This window comes from Schistocerca cancellata, chromosome 4 (assembly GCF_023864275.1).
Source record: "Schistocerca cancellata isolate TAMUIC-IGC-003103 chromosome 4, iqSchCanc2.1, whole genome shotgun sequence".
In the NCBI taxonomy this organism is placed as follows: Eukaryota; Metazoa; Arthropoda; class Insecta; order Orthoptera; family Acrididae; genus Schistocerca; species Schistocerca cancellata.
In genome coordinates this window covers 286,129,775-286,155,896 of record NC_064629.1, presented here as the reverse complement: position 1 = coordinate 286,155,896, position 26,122 = coordinate 286,129,775, and the positions used below count along the sequence as shown (strand labels likewise).

Here is a 26,122-nt window from a genome sequence, read left to right as displayed (position 1 = left end):
CACAGAGCCTTCTTCATAGATAATTTGCACGATTCCTATTGAAATGATCAATGAGTTAGTTACGGACTTTTCAAATCTTCTCATTATCTTTTGTTTTCTTTGATCTGCGACTTACAAAATGGAACTCCTTAGAATATTGTAAGAAGAACACCTGATGGACCTACATAGACCAAAATGCATTGTGTGTGACAACAGAGCACGAATGTTTGTGACGCAAGTCGCTAATATGATACTTCAAGTGTATTCGGTTTAATGCATCCAGAACTGTGAATTAAATTAAACTAAAGGTGAAAGTTTTGGTTTATAACAGAGGTACTCTCTAACCTTTTTTTATTCGTGATCGTGGGTATGACATACATCTGTGACACCCTTTTAATTAGGCCATGTAGAACTAGCTTCTTTCTGCTTTTATGCTGATTTGTTTGTCTTGGTTTACTCGTGTGTGTGTGTTCCAAAGCACCGCATCAAAAAATTGAATCAGTCGCTACAGAAAGGAGCTACGTCACTTTTTGGCGATTTTCACTTTTTTACATAAATGTATTAAACCGACCAAGGTGCATCTTACTCTCATGAAACGAACTATGTTTGTCATCTTCCTGTGGGAATAACACGAGGCCGATTTGCTATGTGCTGAGGAGAAAGGAATTAAGTCAGTGACTTAGTTCCTTTCTCCGCCGCACGTCGCGTCAGCGAGCTTGCACTACCCCACCTCCAAACTAGATGGCGTTGGCTTGTAGCATGCAGGGGCAGAAAGTGTAACAAAACACTAACTTGGCGCCAACTTCGTGATGTGTCATGGTTATTGTTCATTGTTCTTGTAAGTTATTGAATGCCATCTTTCGAAATGTCTCGCAAACGAAAGCGAAATGAAAGTGAGCACAAGAGGAAGATAATCAAGGAGGCTAGAGTTCACGGGTTGCCATATAATGACTATAGTGGGAAAGCAGTTCCTGGAAAATCTATCAGTGCTGATTACAGGTAAGGTATCAGTACCGACATTTACCCATTCAACAAGTTCAGTGTAATATAAATTCCATAACATGTGCTACACGCTTTGCGATTACTTAATAAATTACAGAGGCCGTATGGAAAGTTTCCAACGTATCAGCGAGGATAATCGCATCGAGATACATTCAAACATTTTAAGCATGGAAAAATAGTCAGGATATTTATTTACAGGGGTTAATTGTGGCAGCTGACATTACGAAAAGAAGCCCAAGAAAAGTAGTCAGTGACATGGATAGCATTAAGAAACAACATTCCTTTGTTTACCATGCCATTGTCTGTGGTAGAAGAGTTCGTGTCTGCAAACGTGCTTTTCTCAGTCTTCAAGTGGTATCACAGAAACGTGTTTTTCGTGTTTGTCTGTTACTAGTTAAATGTCAAATTCCAAATGACATGCGTGGAACAAATCCATGAACAATCAAAGTGTAATAAATTTGATAGATACCAACAACACCCTCTCAAAGAAACTCACTATGCTGGGGAAGAAATGAAATACCGAGATACACGCTTCGATCTGAAAACTATGCACGAAATGTTCCTTACGAAGTAATCAGAAGTAAATGTGAAATACGACTTCTATAGGAAACATTTTCGTGAAAATTACAATTTTCCTTTCTGTCGTCCACAGATTGATGTATGTGGCAAATGTGGGGAACTCCAGGCTAAGTTAAAAAGTGGACATACCTCCGACAGTAGTAAAAGAGCTGCACAACTTGAGTTGGATATTCATAAGCGGCGCAACAGGACATTTTATAAATTTATTAAAATAACTGAGCAAGAATGTATGGGCAGGGATGACATTGTTGGACTAGCTTTCCACTTCATGCAGAACCTGCCTCTGTCAAACATCCCAATGCAGGAAACATTCTATTTACGTCAGCTGTGGGTTAACAGTTTCTGCATTTATGATATAAAGTCCAGGCATTCCACGATGTACTTGTATCATGAAGATGAAGCGAATAAGGGAGCTAATGAGGTCTGTTCATTCCTGTACCACTACACTGAAAACTATGTAGCGAAGAATGTTACAGAGTACACCTGTTCTTCGACGGAGCACCTGGTCAAAATAAAAATAATACCGTAGTAAGGATGTGCCATGAAAAAATTAAAAAAAATCACTGACATATTACCCGAAAGAGGTCACTCGTTTCTCCCTTGCGACCGTTTGTTTGGAACACTGAAGAGACAAATACGGAAATATGACCGAGTTTACACCCCTAAAGAGTATGTGAAAATCATAGCAAACAGTATTTCTGAAGTTCCCGTCGTTCTAGTGGAAACTGAAGACATAATAGACTTTGACACGTGGTAGCCTCGTCATTACACACAAAAAAAAAAAAAAAAAAAAAAAAAAAAACGTGAAGTCTAGGGAAACGGCACATCTCAAGACGCTTCGTCAAGAAAAACAGATTTTTTCTGTGGCAATGTTCAAAGAATTTAGTTATGAAGCATCGAAACCGGGAGTGTGATTGCCTGTGCCAGTCACTCCTTTAATGTGGCAAACACCAAACTTGCTTCGTTTCAAATTGGGTTGCAAAGGCTACGTGATGGGAAAAAGGTTGGAATCAATAAAAAGAAAATTGAAGATATTCATAAACTGGTTAAGTACAGCCATGGAGAAGACTGAGATTTTTTATAAGGAGATATTGAAATGGCCGACTATAAATGATAATTCACTATGGTAAATTATGAACTATCCAGAACTTTGAATTCTATGAAGTAGTTGTTTTCATGTTCAACTGAAGATAATCTTCCATTAGTTAGTCAATCAATTTGAGTTTTAGGCCAGAAATGTCCAATTTTGAATGTTTCATACTCACGAAAAGTGCTAAATTCACGTGTTGACTGGAGAAAGCAACTACGTTATAAAATTTCAATTTTTTTTCAGAAGATACCTTTTAGAGCACATGAAAATTATTTTTATTCACAGTATGTATGATCAGCGTGCAACAAATACCGAAAATTTCAACGCAATCTGTCAAACGGTTTAACTAAAAGACAGTTTCTTGTCTCTCCTGAGCCGCGCGGGATTAGCCGAGCGGTTAGGGCGCTGCAGTCATGGACTGTGCGGCTGGTCCCGGCGGAGGTTCGAGTCCTCCCTCGGGCGTGGGTGTGTGTGTTTGTCCTTAAGACACTTTAGGTTGAGTAGTGTGTAAGCTCAGGGACTGATGACCTTAGCAGTTAAGTCCCATAAGATTTCACACACATTTGAACATTTTTGTCTCTCCTGAAAAGAAAGAAAATGTGACATATTTCATTTCTCCTCCGACCGATTCAATAATAAATACTAACGATAAAGTTATCTTCTCATTTATAGAAGTTTCATTTCAAATAAGTTACTTTTTGGCGATTTTCTCTTTTTTACATAAATGTATTAAACAGACCAAGGCGCATCTTATTGTCATGAAACGAACTACGTTTGGCATCTTCCTGTGGGAATAACACGAGGTCGATTTGCTAAGTGCTGATGAAACGCGAGAGTGAATGTCGCATGCTGGTGTTCCGGACACGTGACGCGGCCAGGAAAGTATGTAAGCGGAGCAGAGAGGAATGGGAAATCATTCTAGCGACGTTAAGGGCCGAAAATGGGGAAATACGCCGACGTAAGTGACTTTGACAAATGGCAGATTGTTACGGTCCGGCGCCTGGTAACGTGCGTGTCAGAAACGGCGAAGATTGTCGGCTGTTCACGTGCTACTTTTGCGAGCATCTGTGGAATGTGTTTGAATGACAGTGAAACCCGAGTGGATGACAAGGCGTGGGAGTCCATTCCTCATCAGAGAAGATGGAGGTCGGAGGCTTACCCTCTCTGTAAAGTAGGATATGCGGCGATCTGCGGCAGTTCTGACAAGAGAGCACAGTGCTGGTGCAGGCACGACTCTTTCAGAGCACACCGTCCAGCGCACGTTTTGAAAATGGGGCTCCGTACGTGTTCCCATGTTGACACGACGACATCGTCAGTTACAGATGCAGTGGGCACAGGGTCCTCGAGACAGGACCGTGGATCAATGTAATCGTGTCACCTAGCTGAATGAATCACGTTTCATGTTACACAAGGTCGACAGTCGTATCCGTATACATTGGCATCCAGACGACCAGCTGCTCGAAACATGCACGCAGGCCAATGGTGACAGTGTTATACTGTGGGGGCATTCACCTGGGCTTCCATGGTACCTGTAGCAATCGAAGGAGCAACAGAATAAATGATCACCGTATTAAAATAAGGGAAATAAGAGTTCGCACGGAAATATTTAAGTTTTTGTTTTCCCACGTGCTGTTCGATGAACCCTCTGCCAGACCCTTACTTGTGAACTATAGAGTAGTCATGTAGATGTAGACGACAGCCGTGGACTACGTGAACATTATTGTGGACCACCTACATTCGTTCATACTTGTCTTGCCCGAAGGCGATGGCATCTTGCAGTAAAATGATTGCCCGTGTCACGAAGCCAGATTCGTGCTACAGTGGTTTGAGGAGCGTGATAGTCACATTACGTTATTGTCTCGGCCACTGAGTCCGCCTGATCGGAATCCGGTGGAATACATCTAGGACGCTATCGGGCGCCAATTCGGCACCGACAAGCCACCGGCCCGTAACATGCGGGTACTGCGAGACTGCGTATTCAACTGGTCGCACGTACATCCAGAAACCATGGAATCCACGCCACGTACATTCATTGCTGCGCTGCGGTTCAAAGATGAACCAACTCGATATTAAGCAAGTGGTCTTAAGGTTTAGGCTCATCATTGTATTTCATGATGATCGAGTACGCTTATACATTTATGCAACATCGTTTCATCGAGCGAGGTGGCACAGTGGTTAAGATACAATACTCGTGATCTGGAAGAGAGGGCTTCGACTTAAGTCCGGCCATTCTGCTTTAGGAGTTCCAGTTGCTTTCGTAAATCACGTCCAGCGAAGGCATGGGTGATTCTTAAAACGGACAATATCCACTTCCTACCCTCATCTTTCTGCAGCTGAGGTAGTGCTTCATCTCTAAAAACATTCTCGTGGATGAGACATTACACATTAGCCTTCCTTTCTTTTTAGTTTTTAATTTGATACATTCCATATCGTGTATAGCGATAATTAAAAACTACAGAGCGCAAAATTTGTGTCTTGGAAATACCAACAATAACGCTTCTGTCACTATCAGCAACATAGTGCCCTGTTCGATGATTTTCTTCAGATATTTTCGCGTGTTTGTGACATATATTTTCCCTTTCAACAGCAAAACATACCTAAACAGCTTTACTGTATTTCGCGGATGCTCTGAATGAGGAATCGGAAGTATTAATATCCCAGAACACCGGTGCTACTTTGCTTGGAAATTGAGTCTCATTCTATAGTTATGGTTTTTTTTAAATATATTACAGATGTGAAAATTAAAAAGAAATAGGGACAGGGCTTAACACTAAAAGCTAATTCTCTTATTTAATGATCTCTATGTCGACTGGTCAGCTAATATCGATATCAACTTACGCAAACGACGATAACGAAACGAAGGAACATTAATCTCGGTTACCAATATCTCTTGTCTCTCTCTCTCTCTTACACACTCCCGTACATTCTGCGTTTTCTCCTCCAGAGAGAGGAAGAAAGTTGTGGGATTCAAGACTGTTTCATAAAGGCGGGCGAGGTACTGACAAGAAATTAGTCGGTCGAAATGGCAGAAATGAGACAATGCAGACACCAACTCTATCTGTGTCCTGCGCGGATTGTGCTAGCTCTTCTGGAAAAAACTGTTAGACTCTAAAAACAATACGCGCCACCAACACAATACAACCAATATACTGTTTTTTTTCCTTGCGTGGTTTGAAGCAAAATACCGTCTTCCCCTCTTGTATTACGAAGTTTGTGTGGTTGACATGTTTTGTAGAAATGAGTATGCTACTATCAGTTAAAAAGAGGGACCCTTGTATGCTTTGTAGACGTGTAATTACATGAAAACAATTGTGTAAACATCTGTGTTGCAGGTCATGCAGATACTCATTATCTGTAATGGACTTCCTACCTCAGGAAACCCTTAATGACACGCATGTGGAAATGGAATGGCCATGTGAAGTAAGAGAATACTGGGTGGACATAAGCGGACTCGTCATTTTCGTTCGTTTCCTATTCGATTACGTTTCAGTCTTCATAGTTGCTTTGGGTCAGTATCACTGCAAAAACTTAATCAATCAAAACTTACCTTCAAAATGTACTTACACTAAGAAATTATTGTTGTCCTTTTCTGTACATACATGTTTTCAGAAATTTTTGCTTTTAGTTCATTTGTAAAGCTGAAGCCTGGTATAACAGTTTAAGAGTACGATTGTCAAGAATGGCACAAGATCCGGAGGACGGTGCGTGGTTATGAGAATTCTCTAAGAAAACCTGAGGCCACGCAATACTCAACACACTGGACTCGCATTCGAAACAAGAAGGGATCAAATCCTCACCTGACGAGCCAGTTTCGGTTCCTTAGAGTTACCATAAATCAATTAAGGCGATTACAGGAACCTAGAACATAGCCATGGCCAATTGCTTTACCGATCCTTGTCGAAGAAGAGCTTGTGCTTTGTTTCTAATGATCACAATATCGATGAACGTTAGGCGCCAACCTTCCTCCCTTCCTTTTGCTGTAAAGATTATTGTCTTTGCAACACCAAACCAGATGAGCGAGAACGACGCTATTGGCTGCTATGTAGGCGTTGCTGTACGTAAAAAACACCTGAATTCGTTTGAGCGTTACAGTTCATATTCAAAAGCAATACTTCTTTCTCTTTGATCTAAAGAAAATAAAACATCGAAATATTTATGATATTATTCAGTGAAATAAATCCAATATTACTGTTAATGTGAAGACATTAGAGCATAATAACTACCGATTTGCAGAACGAGTTCTACTCCCAGCAATCAACCTTATTTTTTCTTTCTTCGTGTTATTCCGCTTGCTGTGCTTCTTTCACATTTTTCCAACTGCCTTATCGTCAGGTTGCTACAGGCGAGTAGTAGGGGGAGCAGAATGTAGCAAAGTCGCCTACAAAGGATGAGCATTGAACAAGGAACTTCAGCGTTCATGATATATTATTTATGTCTAGACCAAACATACACTTCAAACAGATTACTAAACTAAACTCCGCCCGAACAGGCTGTGAAGGCACAACGGCACCGACCGGCCGCCGTGGCATCCTCAGGCCTCAGGCGTCACCGGATGCGGATATGGAGGGGCAGGTGGTGAGCACACCGTTCTTCCGGCCGTATGTCAGTTTCCGAGACCGGAGCCGCTACTTCTCAGTCAAGTAGCTTCCCAGTTTGCCTCACAAAAGCTGAGTGCACCCCGTTCGGCAGGCCGGATGGTCACCCATCCAAGGGCTAGCCCAGCCCGACAGCGCTTAATTTCGGTGAGCTGACGGGAACCAGTGTTACCACTGCGGCAAGGCCGTTTGCTCAGATTACTCCAGACGAATATTCAATTGCTGTTATGGAGGACTCAAAACAACAACGGCACAAGGCATTAACAGCATCAACTGACAAGAGCAGGTCACTGTAGTTGTCTCAGAGAATAGAACTAAACTATTTTTGTTTTTCTACTGACTAAAAAAAACTCTTTTTAAAGTTTTAGCTGCTATGCTTCAACGGTATTGGTAAGAAAAGGAGAAATCGGTGGTAATAGGTTTTCCAGCTCTACTAAAGCCCTCCATTTATGTATCGCTATGCAAGCAGCGCAGAGGTCACACTATGTCAGATGGGTCTGTGTCTGCTGTTAGAGTAGGCCACACTATCTTTCTGGTGTAGAAGTGTACTCACAGAGGTATTAAGTTTTTCGCTCTGTACAATGAAACTGGCAATGTGAAACTGTTGATATAATATTTTGGTATTATAGAAGATGTAACTACAGGAGAAGAGTGAGTTGTATGTGAACATATAAGGCAATAGTTAACAGAAAAGGATGCTGTAATCCGCGCGCAGTGGCCGCGCAGTTTACGGCGCCATGTCACGGATTGCGCGGCCCCTCCCGCCGGAGGTTCGAATCCTCCTCGGGCATGGGCGTGTGTGTTGTTCGTAGCATAAGTTAGTTTAAGTAGTGTGTAAATCTAGGGGCCGATGACCTCAGCAGTTTGGTCCCTTAGGAATTCACACATATTTGACAATTTTTGAGGATGCTCAATATCAGAGGTTACTACACTTCAATAGATGAAGAGGCATCAGATGAAGAAGCATCATATGAAGAGCTTTCAGATGAAGAAAATGATAGTGCCAGGGGTGTGAGGGCTCTAGCAATATCACTAGAGTCGGTTTTCCAGAGAAGTAGCGGTTCATCTTATCAGCCGTCACCTCGAAGAAAACGAACGGAGTTTCCTGAAGGACATCTGACTGAAGTGTACAAGGTATGGACAAAACAACCGAGGGAAAAAGATGGAAATGTTGATCCTCCCCGTCTGTGTCGTCCTGGATTAGCCATTGACATGACACCGCATCTGAAAATTACGGAAGTGTTGGCACAGAAAAAGAAAAGAAAATGTTGAACTGTGACACAGAACTTTGAAAACAGGCTAAAACAACGCCATTCTTGAAACCCAAAACATCTGCAGGATATGATAAATCGTGAATTACGCGATCATTTTATAGCAAAAGACACAAGAAAACTCGCCGATCGAGGTGGCGCAGTGGTTACCACACTGGACTCGCATTCGGGAGGACGACGGTTCAATCCTGCGTCCGGCCATACTGATTTAGGTGTTTCGTGATTTCCCTAAATCGCCTCAGGCAAATGCCGGGATTGTTCCTTTCCCCATCCTTTCCTAATCCGAAAGGACCGATGACCTCGCTGTTTCGTCCCTTCCCCAACTCAACTAACAAGAAAACGCATTAATACATGACCGCACGTTGACACTTTGGGCACTGCAACAAAGAAGAGAACTGACCCTCACAGACCATTGCAGCTCAAAGCTTCCAACTCGTGGGTTTAAATGTAAGAATAATAATAAAATGGCCCACAAAGTTAACGAGCGTTTGGTTGAAGGGGATGCTGATGTTCAACGAAAAGCTGATCAATTCGTTAGAGAAATCGGATGTCTCAATGGGAAAAAACGTCTCTTACCGGATCAAGCAATTAATGCCTATTAGTCAAGCTTTATTATAATTACAATTTGGACGGATCTGGCAAGTCTTTGGTGCAGTTAGATCCAAAGCTGCAACCACACACTCTTATATGATAATGCATGCGATTGTGATGGATTGTACGCTGCTAGCCCATTTGTATGTTCTCGTATCGGAGCCCACCGGCCATTTTCCTCTAAATATGAATGTAAATGTACCGAACATCAAGGCGTTAGGTAGTAAATTTGCTAATGTCACGAAGAGGGATTTAAAAGTCTCCCTAGAACAAGTAATGCGGCCAGATATACAAGAAAATATTAAAGCCCTTCTTTTGGTTGAATCCAGGACAGCCAATAAAGATGACGAACTTTACAACTGTACAGTTCCTGAAGGAGTTCGATTTATGAGGAAGGTGATTCCAGCGAAGGGCACAGGCATTATACAACCTACCAACGTTTTCTCCTCCCGCCCACAAAAAAATTTGTGAAATTTATCACAGATATAACTGTAGCGTCTTTCGGCAATAACATTAATATTTGACATAGAGACCACTTCTTACGCCTTCAATCGTTTGTATATTTCCAGTTCTCGGGGGTACCATTCTCCAACTTAATCAAATTTGAATTTTTTCAAAGCGGTGACACCAAAGACTTTCCTTGTGTATTTCAAACACTCTTCGAGTACTGCTTCGAAGAAGGATTAACGCAAGAGCGTTTCCATGAGATCAGTGACCAACCTGCATCCATCAAATGTGTACATTGCGAGAATTGTCTGTGCATAGACCATACTATTATTGCTGACTTGCATATTTTTTGCCTCCGATAGTGTCGTCAAGTAAGTAAACTGTCAGATTACTGTTTGTCTGTAATAATCAATTTATCTAATAAATCATTCATACTTATAGTTGTCTCGTCGTATCTTTGACGACTGATATCTCCTGTTCTAATAGTTCATAGCAGCTACAATTTTTATGTTGTATGTATCTTTTGCTGCTCTATTAACTGCGCGATGATATGGATGTAATTTGCGCGACAACATATCGTGATCTTTCCTTGTGAGGTATTTTATTGTTTTGCGTTTCATGGTGTTGATGAAATGTTATTATTTTACCACGCAAAGAAAGGAAGACAATATGATATAACTAAGAAGGAAAGATACATTTTAAACCTGAAGCAGTATATTTTAAAATTACTTTGCGGCTACGAGTAATCATACAGTAAATGATAAGATCTTCATCGTTATTACCAGTACAACACTCATTTAAAATGAGAATAAGCTATTTTTATAAACCGTTTCACATGGATCTAATATATTCCTTGTGGCGTAAATCCAACAGAAGGTAATATTCGTGATTGTTAGGTGACATGAATTTCAAGAGGTCAAACACTTCTTCCTTCTTTTGCGTCCTAATAGGACTCATGTTACTTTACAACTGACAGTGTACCATTGCTAAAAATTGCTTTGAGTGTCCATTTTCACAGTTTGAAATCGAAATGACTTAATAGCGATTTCTTGACTGCTGGATTTGTAAAATATAGCTTTGGTTTTAAACACTGAACGTTGGACGAGTGAACATTACTCGTAATAATCTTTCGATTTGTTTATGTTGTCCTTCTAGTGAGAATATTTAATGTTCCTTTCTGGTTTTAAATTCATTCTTCTTCGTTTCATAGCTAACAACTGTACTTCATCTTTGAGCTTGTTTAAATGTATTGTAACAATCAGATGCTGAGTGCAGAACATTCAGTATAGCAGAAATCTGATATATTTGGCAAACAGGAATGAACAGAAATAAGAGAAATGTTATCCATAATTTCTACATTCGACTACCACAGCATTTGCCCTGTTTGTGAATAGTTGAAATCAGTAATTAGTTTTTCGCCACTGCATGAATCTGTAATCTACGTGCTTCACTAGACACAGTGCTACTTTTTGATGGTCTTGGAATATTTTAGTTTCAGTCAATACAAATGTGGAAGATTCGCTGTTGGATAAACAATGGCAACTGAAACAGTATAAATTATGCGCAGTGTAGGTAATTGAAGTAGTGAATATTAAAATCACATTCTGTAAATGGAATAAGAAAATGTAGCAGTCAGGTTGGTTCATGTGACATAAACCAGTGGTCTGGTTCTTGATATCTCAGATTTTGAAATTTTTTTGTACAAATGTAGTAGTAGTTCTTTCATTGAAAAATCCCAAATTAATATTTTATGGATCTTTCATTTCTGACTTATTAATTCTTAGAACTTCCAAAACTGTGTTATTTTTGTTATGTTTTGAAAGATTAAAAGTCACCATATCTCAAAAACTAATTGGTTTATAGCCCTAAAATTTGTTCTGTTTTTTATAAGATTTAAAAGCATATTCTACTTGATAATATTCACAGTAATGTTGAGTTTTCCCAAACCATTTCTTTTTTGAATTCTGAAAATTTGAAAATAGTTTTTTTGTTTTGAAAAAAATTTGTGAGTCATACATTATTTGTCAATGTGTCTGCCAGATTTCATGGTGGCATTCCAATGGAACATATTGTCACAAATTTTATGTTACTGGTAAAAGCAGCATCTAGCATATAGAGTGCAGGGCTTTGGACTTTATACGAAATAAGGCTGTGAAATCATATTTTTATTTGTTGACAATTTATTTTCATTATTAGTATTATACACTTAAATTTAAATTCATATTGGGTTTTCCCATGTTAACTGTGAAAATATTTAACATACATTATTGACATATACTCAGTAAAGACTACAAATAAATTACTGAATTGTGTTTTAAGGTATACATGTACATTAATAGTAATGTACATTAGTACTAATACTAATTAGTACATTCATACTACACTAATACTAATTAATATATAATAATAAGTCATTAATTAGTCATTAAACAATGCTTTGGCTGTTATTATTTAACAATGTGGTGTCTGAGTGCCTCACAATGAGGTACTTTTTACTGAACCTCAACGAGAAAGTCATTATGGTGATCCAGTAACAATTTCATCAGAGTCTCTTCTTTTTCTTGTGCCTTTGTCCAGCATTTTCTCAGGGTTGGTTTGGTTATGGTCGGTTTTGGCACGGTTAATTTAGGGGGTGTCTGGATCTCCTTCTTGTTGCCACCCCGATAGATGAGAGGATGATGATGAAGACAACACAACACCCAGTTCCTGAGCGGAGAAAATCTCTGACCCAGCCAGGAATCGAAACTGGGCTCCATTGCATGGGATTCCGTCACGCTGACCCCTCAGCAATCGAGGCAGAAAATCTCATTGGAGTCTAAGATTATATATTGCAGAGTTCTTTTAAATGACATTACCTAGTTCTCTCAAGCAGTGATGAGGGATTATTTTGGTGTAACAACACATTTTTTTCGAATACAACCTTTCCGCAGCTTCTCATCTGATAGTCTATATGTTCTTCCAGTAGCAGTTGTGGGATTTAATTTACAAAGTATTAAGCTTTTATAGTATAATCAATTTATCTGTTCTACTTGTTTATGAAAAAGAAAGAGTTAGTCCGCTAGGATTAGTAAATAAAAGGTTTTCTTCTTGCTTTCCATTTCTCAAGCCTTTTACCATTTGTTCTCATAGGAACAAGTTACAAGTCCTGTAATCTATTTAAAATGATGCAATCAGCATTGAATTTTATGAACATCAGAATCCTTAAAGTCAGTTAAAAAATTGGTTTACACTTGGCTTTGCTCATATGAATAAATTCATTATGCTTCTGAGACCCTGTGACTGCTATGACTTCATAAATGTATTTCGCAAAGGTTCTTTTTATGATATATGATCATCATTTGTCGTGTAGAAACAACTGACTGATGACGTATTTGCTTTACCCTGCTCAAACCATTGGAAGGAAGGTAATATTTGATCATGTTGTGCTGAATAGTCATGTTAAGAAAACAACCTAAACCACTGTATTAGGTGCATTTATTAAGCCACTGGTTTCATTCTGTATGAACATCCTCACCTGACAAAGTGGAAAAATGCACCAGTATCATTATTTAAAATGCAGAATCACCCATATCATTTTGAAAGGCACATGTTGGATTATGACAATTTACAGTATTCCACTATGTTGTTTTATTGGGTGATTAAGCATTCAGATCATGAAGCTAGTACTCTTCCCCCACTTTATCACCTGAATACATACTTAACAGGCTGCACATATATGCAGGGAGATGGTCCTCTTTCCCATTCCAATCCTTTGCTAATTTAGTCTAAAAATTTCATCTCAACTGAAATGAATTTTTGTCAATAGAAGTGCATGTTTTTGTTTTATTAGAGAGAGTGGTTGTAATTAAACGTTCGCTACTTGAGAGGTCCCCGATGAAAAACGAGGGATTGTAGGATAATGAAACTTTATGGTGACATTTGTAAGGACACATAGAAGAGAAATAACGAATAAACCATTCAAAGAAACACATTTTAATTTCTAGATGAGAGGCTAACAGTTGTTGGTTTCGTACCAAACGTTGCTCAGTGTGATAATCATCTGCATCCACGACACCTGGAACCACACTAAAGATACTGTTTCACAATAATTGTTCACAGCACTTTTCGAACGATGGATCATGGAATGTTCAGCTGTCGTGACATGTTTTGTGCACTGTTTGAAGACAACATATTGCGTCCAGAATTCTCAGCCATGGCAACAGTAACTTCTTCAAAAGTTTGTGGTGCAATTGGCCGTCGGCCTCTTGCAGGAGCAGTTCCCAAATCGTCGATTAATCTGAACTTCGCAATCATGCTCTTCAACCCTCATGTGGAAAGAAGACTTCTAAATTTCCGTTTAATACGTCGATAATCGCGAAGATCAGCAAAACATAAGCTGTTGTTTTGATAAAACAGATTTATGAGTAAAGCCCTCCTCACCTTGTCCAGACCCTGTTGACTGTCTGCAATTGTAGTGCACCCTGATGCTTGTGTTTCAAATCTACATCATTGTACCTTTGCCGCCACTTAACTGCAAGTCATGACACTAACACTCCTAACTACGCAAATACTGCAGGTTACAGTCTGAACATCATTCCTATAAAGTTGGCCACCTTATGGTAAATAGTTTTCTGCCTACACTGGCTCATGTAGTGAAAGTTTAATTATAACCACACTGAATATTGGAAGTATATGTTTTCTACTGTGCTATAAATATGAACAACAACTAAATTATAAATCGTATAAAATGGAAAAGATGTAATATTCCTTACATTATTGGTCTTAATTGTTATATGGAATTGTCAAATACAATTTAAAAACGATAAACCCCAAGTATCCTTAAATACTACTCATTAATGACATTTTAACTAAAGTTTTATGAAACAGTCTGCTAACCATGTACAGCTGTCAATGCAAACTGCAAATAAATAAATAAATAAATAAATAAATAAAAACAAAATAAAATAAAATTTAATTGATATGTTCCCATTGGAGTACCATCATGAAATTAGGCACACATATTAGCAGGTATTTTGTATGACTGACATACACTTTGTTCCAAAACAAAAAGAAATCCGATATGGAAATTTTCAGAATTTAAAAAAGGTTGGCTTGGGAAAATTTATAATTATAATGAATTATTTAAAGTAGCAGATATTTTGAAGCTTATAAGAAACTTGATAAAACAGTACAGGTACGTTTGTCAAATAGCTCTTGAGATACGGCCATTTTAAAGTTTCGAAACATGGCAAAACTTAACAAATAGTTACTCTAATGTGAAGTATCCAAAATATTTAATTTTAGATTTTATATTATTTTGATAGGTAGAGTAAAATGACAGAAAATTACAAAATTCTAATTCTACAAGTACCAAATTTATATTTTTATTGCCTGAGTTCTCATGGCATGACCCAGTTATCAAAATATCGTTGCTGAGCAGTGCCTTTTTTTCATACTGTAGACGAGTTTCGTGCAGTGATGTAATTGTTATTTTCTCTTCTTTGTGGGAAAAAGCTCCATAGTTCGTCTTTTAGGTATTATGTTTCTAATAAGAATCGTTGACAGGTGAGTGAAAGTGTAATTTCTGTGGTTGGAAACTATTTCTAGCCCCTTTTTGTGCTGTATGCTCTGCAGAAGAGTCCCAATGTGAACACCATATTTGAAACTCAGAAGATTTTATACGGCGACTGAAGAACCTGCGCCTTGAATCTACCGACTTACTAGTGAGTTTCGATGTGGTTTCTTTGTTCACACGAGTGCGTCTGATGGACTCATTACAACTCATAGGAGCTAAGCTGGAAGAGGACATCTTACGCCTTTTCAAACACATGCTTACCTCGACTAACTTTTTATTCAACGACCAGTACTTTGAGCAGACTGACGGTGTTGCTATGGGTAGCCCTCTGTCTCCCATAGTAGCTTATCTTTTTATGGAAGTTTTCGAGGACAAAGCACTTCAGACGGCGATTTTGAAACCCAAATGTTTCTGGAGATATGTAGATGATACGTTTGTGGTATGGCCGCATGGGACAGCAACGCTTCCTTCTTTTCTGGAACATCTGAACTCCCTCCATCCAAGCATCAGTTTCACCATGGAGGTAGAGAAGGATGGTGAGCTCCTGTTTCTGGATGTTTTGGTTCGTAGAAAAGGAGACGGCTCCTTGGGTCACAGTGTGTTCCGGAAGCCTACGCACACAGACTTGTATTTACAAGCTACGAGCTGTCATCATCCCTCACAGCGCAGCGGTGATTTAAGGACGCTAGTGCATAGGGCTAGAGCCATCTCAGATCAGGACAGCTTATCGGCAGAGCCTAGCCATCTCCGCTCTGTGTTTGCCCAGAACGGGTACTCCGAGAAGCAGATCCGGAATGCATTTCGACCAGAACGCTCCAAACCTCAAGAACAGCCTGAAGAAGCGGAGAACACCACTGGGTTGGTTTTCTACCGTATGTCGGTGGCGTGTCTTTTAAGATGGGCGGAATTTTCAAGAAATACCGGATTAAATGTGTTTTCCGGCCCCCAGCACGAGTGCAATCAATGCTAGCCTCTGTTAAAGACAACCTCGGCCTGAGGAGACCAGGAATATATAAAATCCCGTGCCACTGTGGGAAGTCTTATATTGGCCAGACGTGTCGTATGATTAAAGACTGATGCTACGAACATTAACGTCACACGAGGTTGAGTCAGCCAGAGAAATCTGCGGTTGCTGAACACTGCCTTGACACGGGACACGGCATGAACTGTGAAGAAACCAAGATCCTCTCGTATGTTTCCACATACTGGGACTCCATCATCAAAGAGGCGGTCGAAATGCGTATAAACAGTGACTTAATAAACAGAGACACGGGGTTTAACCTGAGCAAAGCCTGGAAGCCAGCCTTGGCGGCACTAACGAATCGTCAGCCGCAGATTAGCAACTGCACCGAGTCAACGCAGATTGGAGACCTTAGCGCAGATGCTTAAATCGCGCGCCGACACCTCGCGCGCGCGAACGGGGTCCGTCGCTCCCGGCCGCATTATCCAGCGCCGCGGCGCGCTTCCGCAGACCGCGACCCGTTTCCCCAGCAGAGGGCTCTGGTGTTCGACGATTGGTCTTCGATGACGTTATGCCCCGGGCGCCTGCGCTGTTCTGGAAAGCCAACATATAAATAGGCGAGCTTCTTAGCGACGCGACAGTAGCACCTGAAGATGGGCGGGCAGTTGTCTCGCTGAATTATTGTGCGGTTTCTACAATATTATCCGGCGTAATTCCCGGGAACCTATCAAGCAAGTTTTAAGTGTGTGGTATTTATTGCCTCTCAATACATCGCAGTGGACTCTTCTTGCAGTGATATTTGTTGTTGTTACTATCCTATCACATTATAGACCATTTTCTCCTTCATTTTTCGCCCTGGTGTAGTGGAGAGAATCAACTTAGGAATGCTATAGTGCTTTATAAAACTGTGGCGGTATAATTTGAAGTTTTAAATGGTTCAGATGTCTCTAAGCACTATGGGACTTAATATCTGAGGTCACCAGTCCCCTAGACTTAGAACTACTTAAACCTAACTAATCTAAGGATATCACACACATCCATGCCCGAGGTAGGATTCAAACCAGCGACCGTAGCAGTAGCGCGGTTCTGGACTGAAGGCCTAGAACCGCTCGGTCACAGCGGCCGGCTGAAGTTTCAACTATCATTTTAAAGAGCACCGCGTCCAATCGTGACGTCAAATTCCTCATCAGTTTATTGTGTGTTTTGTCATGTCTCACGCAAATTGTTTTTGAAATTCTCACTACCACTTCCAGTTGTGACGCTAAGGAACGCGAAGGTAAAGTAAGAGAAATTAGGACTCTTATGGAAGCTTTTAGACGTCGTTCTTCTCTCGCTCTGTTTGCAAGTGGAACAGGAAAGGAAGTGACAAGTAGTATTACGTGGTATCCTCCGCCGTGTAACGTACGGTAGGTTGCAGAGTATGGATGTACGTGTAGTTGTAGATGTAGTAAATTCTAGCCGATTATCTTCTACAGCTTAGTGGTTGTAGGGCAAGAGTTCAGGAAATTTTAATCCCTTTTGAATTTCTAACGAATATTTCATTTGGCCCAATTCGTTTGCATCGCCAACATCCAGTTCGCCTTATGTAGGTTATATATTATCTGATCAAAAGTTTACGGACACCTGTTAGTGGACATTAATGTACGTGTTTCCACCTTTTACCTTCATGACGGATTGAAATCTGCTGCGGAAACTTTCAGTGAGATGTTTGAATGTCTGTGGAGGAATAGCAGCCCACTCTTCCTCGAAAGATGAAACCAGAGAAGGTAATTCTGCTGATTCGACATTGTAACTCATCCAAAAGGTGTTTCTTTGGGCTCAGGTCAGGACTCTGGGTAGGTCAGTCCGCCTCAGGAAAGTTATTGTCCACAAACCATTGCCTCAGAGATGCTGCTTCATGACAGGATGCATTGTCATCATCTGCAAACTGTTCCTCCATTGTACGCAGTGCACAGTGCTGTAAAACTTGTTCATATCATTTTGCATTTAGGATTTCCTTAAGCACAATAAGAGGATGACACCCTAACCGCGAAAAGCACGCCCATACCCTGACACCACTTCGTCTGTACCGTACTTCACTGTTGACACTACACATGATTGAAGATAACATTCTCTAAGCATTCACCAAACCCAAACAGTTCCATCGGTTTGACACAGGATATAGCGTGATTCATCACTCCAAATCACACGTTTCCAGTTATCTGATGTCCAGTGGCCTCGCTCTATACCCCACCTCAACGGTCTCTTGGCACTGTCTGCAGTAATGTGTGGCTTATGAGGAGGTGCTGGTAGCACTTTGGAGCTCACGAGTGATTCCTTCCACAGACTTCAAGTGATTTTTTACAACCAATGTCCACAATGATCGTCGGTCCCTATCCATCAGTACATGAGGTCTGTCTAGTTTTGCTTTCCATCATGTCCTTGAAGGATTTGTTACTTGGGTGACGTCCAGTAACTATTACACATTCGAAGTCACTGAGGTGCCCTGACCGACCCATTCTGATATTACTGATTCTCTACCGACAACACAATGCTCGCTATCTCCTCTTATACTGACGGGTCTGCTTCACGTGATATGTAGTGGTCAGTTTCATATTACACAGGGGTGTCCACATATGTCTGATGAAATAATGTATATTCGCTTGGATGAGATGTTAGCGTCTAAGTCATTGTCTGCGTTTGTTATTATGAAGTTCATGAAAGTGTGGTCACTTGTTGTAAGTCCGTGTCAGACCTTGTAGTTTTCAGTGTGCTGACTAACTTGCAATTGTGATAGTTATATTTCTTGCTGCACCTGTGCAAGTGCCGAAAATAGGCGTGTTAAGTGTTCTATTCATGAAGTGAAACCCGAGTTCTAATACGGCTTTCTGAAGGTAGAATCCGCGTTCGTCAGTTTTGCTGGACGATCGTAGAAACATAGTACCGTTTTATCATCATACAGACTCCACTATGGAGTCCAAAGTAATAAACATCTCTGGCGTTGAGAGGCATCTCGAAGAGTTAAAAAAAAATAAGTCGCCAAGTCTAGATGGAATCCCAGTTCGGTTTTACAGAGTGTACTCTTTGGCATTTGTCCCTTATTTAGCCTGCACTAATCGCGAATTTCTCGCAAGAGTTGAAAAAAAAAGTCGCCAAGTCCAGATGGAATCCCAATTCGGTTTTGGCATTGGCGCCTTATTTAGCCTGCATTTATCGCAAATTTCTCGCCCAGCACAAGGTCCCAAGCTACTAGGAAAAAGTGCAGGTGACTCCCGTACATGAGAAGAGTAAAATAATAGACCTACAAAATTACAGAACAATAACCTGAACGTCGGTTTGCTACAGAATTCTTCACCATATTCTAAGCTGGAATATATTTCCTCAAGGCAGAAAAACTCCTGCCCACTAATTGTATGACCTGTGCGAACTTACTATACTAATGCCGTTTATGGTACAGTGTGTGTCACCAACGAGATCACTGATGACGTCATCTGTGAGTCATGGATTTTCCCCACCAATCCCACGTCTCCTGTCTGACAAAGGAAAATTTCTCTATGCATAAAATGGCAGAAATTCAAATCTTCGTGGGAAATTCAAAATTTTGACGTGAAAGTAAAAAAGTAGCCAAGTTGCACTAGTTTGTTTCCTATGGAAGGAGGGTTGTTATCCTAAGTATAAATTTGCGGGAAATTAAAAATGGTGCATTTTTATGCTGGAATACTGGCCCTGCCTGTATAAAATCACAATCTGAGACTTGGAATATGAACACCAACCAAGCTATGACGCCAGAATCCAAGATGCCTGACCTGGAATACAAGATGGCGACTGTGGCATACTTGTGCAGCCCTATGATGTCACAATCGAACTAAGACTAATCAGGCTATTTATAACATTCCAGAATTCATCCCCAGAGCTGTAATACTGACCCTGACTCTGTGACGTCAGAATCGTGCTAAGACCTGTTGGAGGTATTTTTATAACAGTGTGGGATTCAGGCCCAGACTTGAGATACTGGATCAGTCTTACTATAAACTACTATTCACTCAGAGGTGTATGGCCACTGCATACTGTAAGGTTAGATGTGCCTTCATTTAAATAAACATTAGTGCGGGAAGGTGAGCAGCTTTCTGGCCCCACATCACAGCTCCTGCCACCCTGCAGTAACTGAATGGCACCGGGCCATAATGTCAGCCATTGCGTTATGGGCCACAGCACACCAGGGCAGCCCACATCTTCTGTTTTACTTGCTCCTCAGAGCTTTCACTAAGTCTACTACTCTCCCCATCTGTCTGACATTTAGGTCTAGGTGTTCATATTTCAACAGTTTTAGTGCATCCCTCCATACAGAAAGGATACGTACAACACAGATGTGTCTGCCTGTTGTAAAAAGAAACTGAACACTCTCTGCACATGTCTTTGCCTATAATAACAGAATAACGAAGTGTAAATGTGTCCATTCATACAGAAAGAGCACATACAATGCAAATGAAATTGCACATTGTAAACAGTTATATGTGCATATGACAAAGTAGAATGAAAGAAAACGAATGACTAGAGTTCAACAAATAGATTTATTTGTTCATCAGAACTGGTGGCTTATAATGTTTTTTATCTTACAAAAAGCAATACCACATATTGGACTATTTTATTTGTTTCATGTAATAATATGTTTGCTCTGAACACAGAAAACAAAACAATATGAATAAAAAATAATTACAGATACTATGCTATCTTACAAAAAATATTGGAATACTTCACGTAATTTTCAGCATAGATAAACGACAGTTCATCTTTAAAGATGTTGCATTCACAGCATACACAGATGATGCCAGAATGATAGAGACATTCTCAGCAAACATTGCATCACCGAGGTCTTTCAAGGATGTGAGGTGTGTTAAAACATGGAGGAGTGCAAAGTGATCAACACATTTCTGCCATGGAATTCACTGGGATGACCCTGGCATACCCTATATGGTGATGTCACTTCGCTTATTCCACCAGATAGATACCATGATCTACATGAAGGGGAAGGAGATCATCACATGGACGCTTCGAATCTTCAAGTTTGCTGCTATTCAAGACCTGGAACTCTACGAGTGTCACGCTCTCCATTGACTCAGGAAGATGTGTGAAAATAGTGGTGTGTCCGCTTATGAAAATGTAAAATTACTTTTGAGTTGGATGATAAATAAATGAATTTTTACTTCCTAACATGTCTGTACTGATTTCATCCTGTTCACACTTTGATAGTATGTAAGTTTTCCCAGATAACACGTATTTAGTTTTCTTCAAGCACAGGGGATATGATTTTAGACATGTTTGCTATTGTGTCATCTGCTCCGACATGAAATATGTGCTGTGCGGTCTGCAAAATTCCACGCAACCATACGTATGTTTTGTTATTCTCCAACTTAAACTTCACTTCATTAACAGTACTTATCTTCAGCAAAACTAATGTCATTTGTGTCGTGCACATCCTTTATATTCACAGTTGGGATAGGGTTTCTGTTAATAAAAACACCAAAGACATATGATAACAACTTTTTCTTTCTTTCAGTTAACAAACATACAATTTGATTTTTAAGATTACAGTTTAGTTTTTGAGATATAGTTAAGTTCTTGCGATTTCAGTTTAGTTCTTGAGGTACAGTTCAGTTCTTGAGGTACAGTTCACTTCTTGAGTCACAGTTTGACTCCGATATTTCAGTGCAGAGATATTTTTAACTTACACGCTTTTGCTAATAACTAGGGGAAAAAAATAACCTCTCAACAGTAACACTGGTTGAGAATATACTTACAATTTTCTAATAGTACTGGATGAGAATATTTACAATTTTCCAGATATATTAATTTACGCTGAAAACTAATACAGAGATTCATTTTTACTACAACTAAATTCCACAGTCCGAATAACACAGGTTTTACGATAATTCTGATGAAATGTGGAACATATACACTTGAAAACTAATCAATCTTGGATAGCTAGTGGCAGGTGAAACTTAAAAACAATTCTATTTATATGACACCCATGGTGCAGATATAGATTCACATGTGTGTACAGATACGGTGTGTATGAATAAATAAATATGTACTTGATGTATATTTGTTTATAATTTTTTACTTTTTTAAACTTTTTAATTTTTAATGCTTTTTTCACAGCACGCAAACATGTGGAGTGCGTATATATATTTACAAATATGTGTATAGTGCACGCTGCGCGGGATTAGCCGAGCGGTCTGGGGCGCTCCAGTCATGGACTGTGCGGCTGATCCCGGCGGAGGTTCGAGTCCTCCCTCGGGAATGGGTGTGTGTGTTTCTCCTTAGGATAATTTATGTTAAGTAGTGTGTAAGCTTAGGGACTGATGACCTTAGCAGTTAAGTCCCATAAGATTTCACAAACACATTTTTTTTGTATAGTTCACACTCCTCGCACTCATAAATAAATAAATATTTTCACCACACACATACACGCTCTCTCTCTCTCTCTCTCTCTCTCTCTCTCTCTCTCTCTCTCCTTCTCTCTCTTCCTCACTCATTCTCTCTTTCACTCAATGACACTTTTAGCGTCATGAGGCGACAGGTCAATTTTAAACTGCAGCACAGTGTACACGTTGCGTCCTTTCGATCGAACACTAGTTTGCCATACCGTATGTGCCGGCTGTGGTGTAGCACCGCAAACAACGCTGTACAGGCACTGCAAAAAGTGTTCGATAGAAAGGGCTCTCGATGCCATACAACATACACCTTTAGCCCACCTCTGGGTGGCATCTTCCAATGTGCGCTATGCATAAATTTTTGATTGTATACCTACAACCTCCATAACTGGCAATCCATTCGCCTCGTCTTTCATAAGGCCGATAACCTTTTTGTTCTGGGGAACAATACCATAAGGATTATCGGCCATGTTTGAGGATGTGTCGAACTCATTGCTGTGGTAACTCATTACTTCATATGGATCTGTATCCATATAAAGTAACTTTGGATCAGCAAAATGAGTTTTCGCAAACTCATAATGAAAGTGATACATGTGAGGTTTGAATAGGTCTAGTATGCATATCCCCACATAAATAGGTTTCGTGAACTCTACTGCAGTCTTCGCCACCTCCACAGCAACAAAGTTCTCGTTGAATATGACGACCGCTTCAAATTTGTTCTGGCAGTGCATTTTCTTACTCGATAACACCCATCCCATTCGGCTGTGACCAAAATTTCACGCCATTCCCTCAAATTCTCCATTGTTTTGCGGAAAATTGAATTATTCATTAATTTATGAAAATCTCTCTGAAAATGACACATCGCAGAAACTGTGTCTCGTATTCAAATCAATATACTCCTTCAGCCAGAGGGACTGCTTGCACGAGATAGCCTGCATGAATCTAACCAACTCTATCCCCAAGCTGAGACACTGCTGGAGATTACGGTAATGAATAGTACTTCCCTGCTTATTCCCAAGGATTGTCATCAATTCTGGGGTGGAGCCTTCTCACGGAATTAGTTGCTCCAGGCACAGCAGCAAATCGGCATGTGAATCATGCAGACTAATAGGGTATGTGAGCTGTGGCTCCACCACATATCCCGCATCAGGATCAGCCACCATACCCCCTTGATTTCTCCACCTAATCTCCTGCATTCGTCTTTGGGCACCCATAGAAACTCGCCAATCGGCAGTGATTGTTGTCTGGTGTGCCTGTATAACTTGTACATGATGTAACTCGAATCAGGGGATGCGTTGAACCTGTCACCCATCCATGGGCTATTTGCCTTTGCATGCCTATGGACACAATGGCAAAGTCCGCTACAGATCCATCACTTAAAGGAAAGAAGCATTTTGGGATCGGTCAATTATTGAACGCTGCACTTCGCTTTTTGAGCATTGCGTCGCAAGACAAGCTAGGTGGCATGTAATGAAAGGCAGGATCCATTGAATATGTGGTCAGGCATAGATTCCAGAATTTCTCGAAAACAACCACAAGCAAACGCACGTCTGAGTCCATGTAAAGCCGTTCATACTCTCCTGATGTGGTGATATTGAATTCCTGCCAGACATTCACGGCATGCTCATACTCTGCATCCATTATGGCAGCGCCTGTAAGGTTGTTGGAGAATGCAGTTATGTTGGGTAGCATGGTTTCATTGAGTTTTTACATACTATACGGATACTTGTATGGAAAAACCCCCTTCATAGTTACAACTGAAACTTTTTGTCATCAGGAAATGCAGCTCAAGTGATGTGCTTATGCTCTCTAGGCAGAGTTTCAATGTGTTTCTGGAGTGGCGCCTGCATAAAACGTAGCGTGTCAAGGAAGCGGAGCGTAATTCTCGGCGTCATTCGTTTGAAGAATGAAATATATTTCTCGACGCTCTCATGCAGGTCACTGACCTTATTTTTCTCCGCCGAAATCACCCAAGTGCTCAACAAGAAAGTGAGTGTCATACTAGTTTACATTTTGGAAGAAAACGCGTATGTGCCTTGGTAACTGATGCTTCAAATTGCATATATTGCGAGCTGCGCCACGGAACTTCCCCATAAGATGATAGTAATCCCTACAAGGAGTTTCCGCTTTCCGGTCTAAAGGCAGCCCACAAATATGGCCGTCAACCGCGTTATTGTACAGATCTTTACTCTCCTTCGATTTTGTCATGGGAACGTTGTCGTTATAAAGCTTATTAACTTCCCATGAAAGTTTTTCGATCTCAGAGAGAAGCCAAACTTCAGGAGTATCCCCAACATAAGATTTGTGGCGGTTAAGACTTAAATCAAAGGATGATACAATTTGGTGTGCCGCCGTATATGGTACATGTCTTCCTCTGAAGGTAGTATGTGAATCTGTAGAGTCACCTTCACAGTGAGTCACAAGAGCGAGGAGGCATTCAAAGTCGGTGTACACCACAAACGGGTATCACTCCTGATGGTCAGCATTTTTAAACTTTATGAACTTGTTTTCCTCAGTAGGCATAATAATACATACCGGGTCCTTGGAAGCACGATCCTCTAGATGCACTGTTAATAACTTGTCTGAGGAAAAATAATTATGGCCGGCCGGTGTGGCCGTGCGGTTATAGGCGCTTCAGTCTGGAACCGCGTGACCGCTGCGATCGCAGGTTCGAATCCTGCCTCGGGCATGGATGTGTGTGATGTCCTTAGGTTAGTTAGGTTTAATTAGTTCTAAGTTCTAGATTACTGATGACCTCAGAAGTTAAGTCGCATAGTGCTCAGAGCCATTTGAAAAATAATTCAGACATCTTAAGCAAATACACTTTTTGCACACGTGTCTACTCATCTGGCAGGAAAGGAGTGGGGATATGTCTTCAATTCAAACATAATGATAATTGCCGGTCTCCTTATTTTTCTCATCAGAGAACAGCAGCATGTTTACATTCAGCTTACACTCACCGGCAAATATAAAGAAATGGAGGGGTCTGACATCTGTGTGCTTGTTCTGCTTAGCTGACTTGGGTTTCTCCTGGCCATAAACTTGATCCGATATTCTGGTATTCTGAGCCTCAAGTTTAGGTATCTCCTGGGTCTTGATAGAGAACTCGATACCATCAAAGTTATACCCTCCGTTGATAGTCTTTTTATGCATGTGGTATCTGCCTGTATGCTCTGGATGTACATTGTAATTTCTCTCACAAGCCAGGGTTGACCATGCAAAACATGTCTGATCTTTTTAATTTTTGAAATAAATGCACACCTGCTGGGTTTCTATATCTTTAGGTAGCTCTATATAGCTAGCCCCTCCATTTACTGGATCATAGACATTTCAATGGGTGTCCAGTTTTAGTATTCGGCTGAGTACTTTATCTGACCTCCTAACTTCCGTCGAGTCAGTATAGCTCTCAAGATGGACTCACAAAACCACTCAGCGATCGATGTGCTCCGTATTATCACGCCATTATCCCCTCAAAGATAATGAAGACTTGTCTCATCAATGCCAGAGGGAACTTTGGGGGGGGGGGGGGGGGGGCTACAGTTCAATGCACAGTACTGCACCGCATTTAATGGGGGATATCGCAGATCATTAACAGCCTTGAGTTCCGTTTGCACAGCGGGGCCGGCCGGAGTGGCCGTGC

At 40.6% G+C, this 26,122-nt stretch overlaps 1 protein-coding gene across 1 annotated transcript in view; it reads left to right on the top strand.

Annotated features, from left to right (window-relative positions):
• Positions 1-26,122, top strand: part of LOC126183717 (uncharacterized) — a 368,227-nt gene that overhangs the window by 239,300 nt on the left and 102,805 nt on the right. The window contains exon 3 of the mRNA XM_049925904.1: positions 5,983-6,158. Coding sequence (XP_049781861.1) covers positions 5,983-6,158 — 176 coding nt within the window. The remainder of the gene's footprint in view (positions 1-5,982; positions 6,159-26,122) is intronic.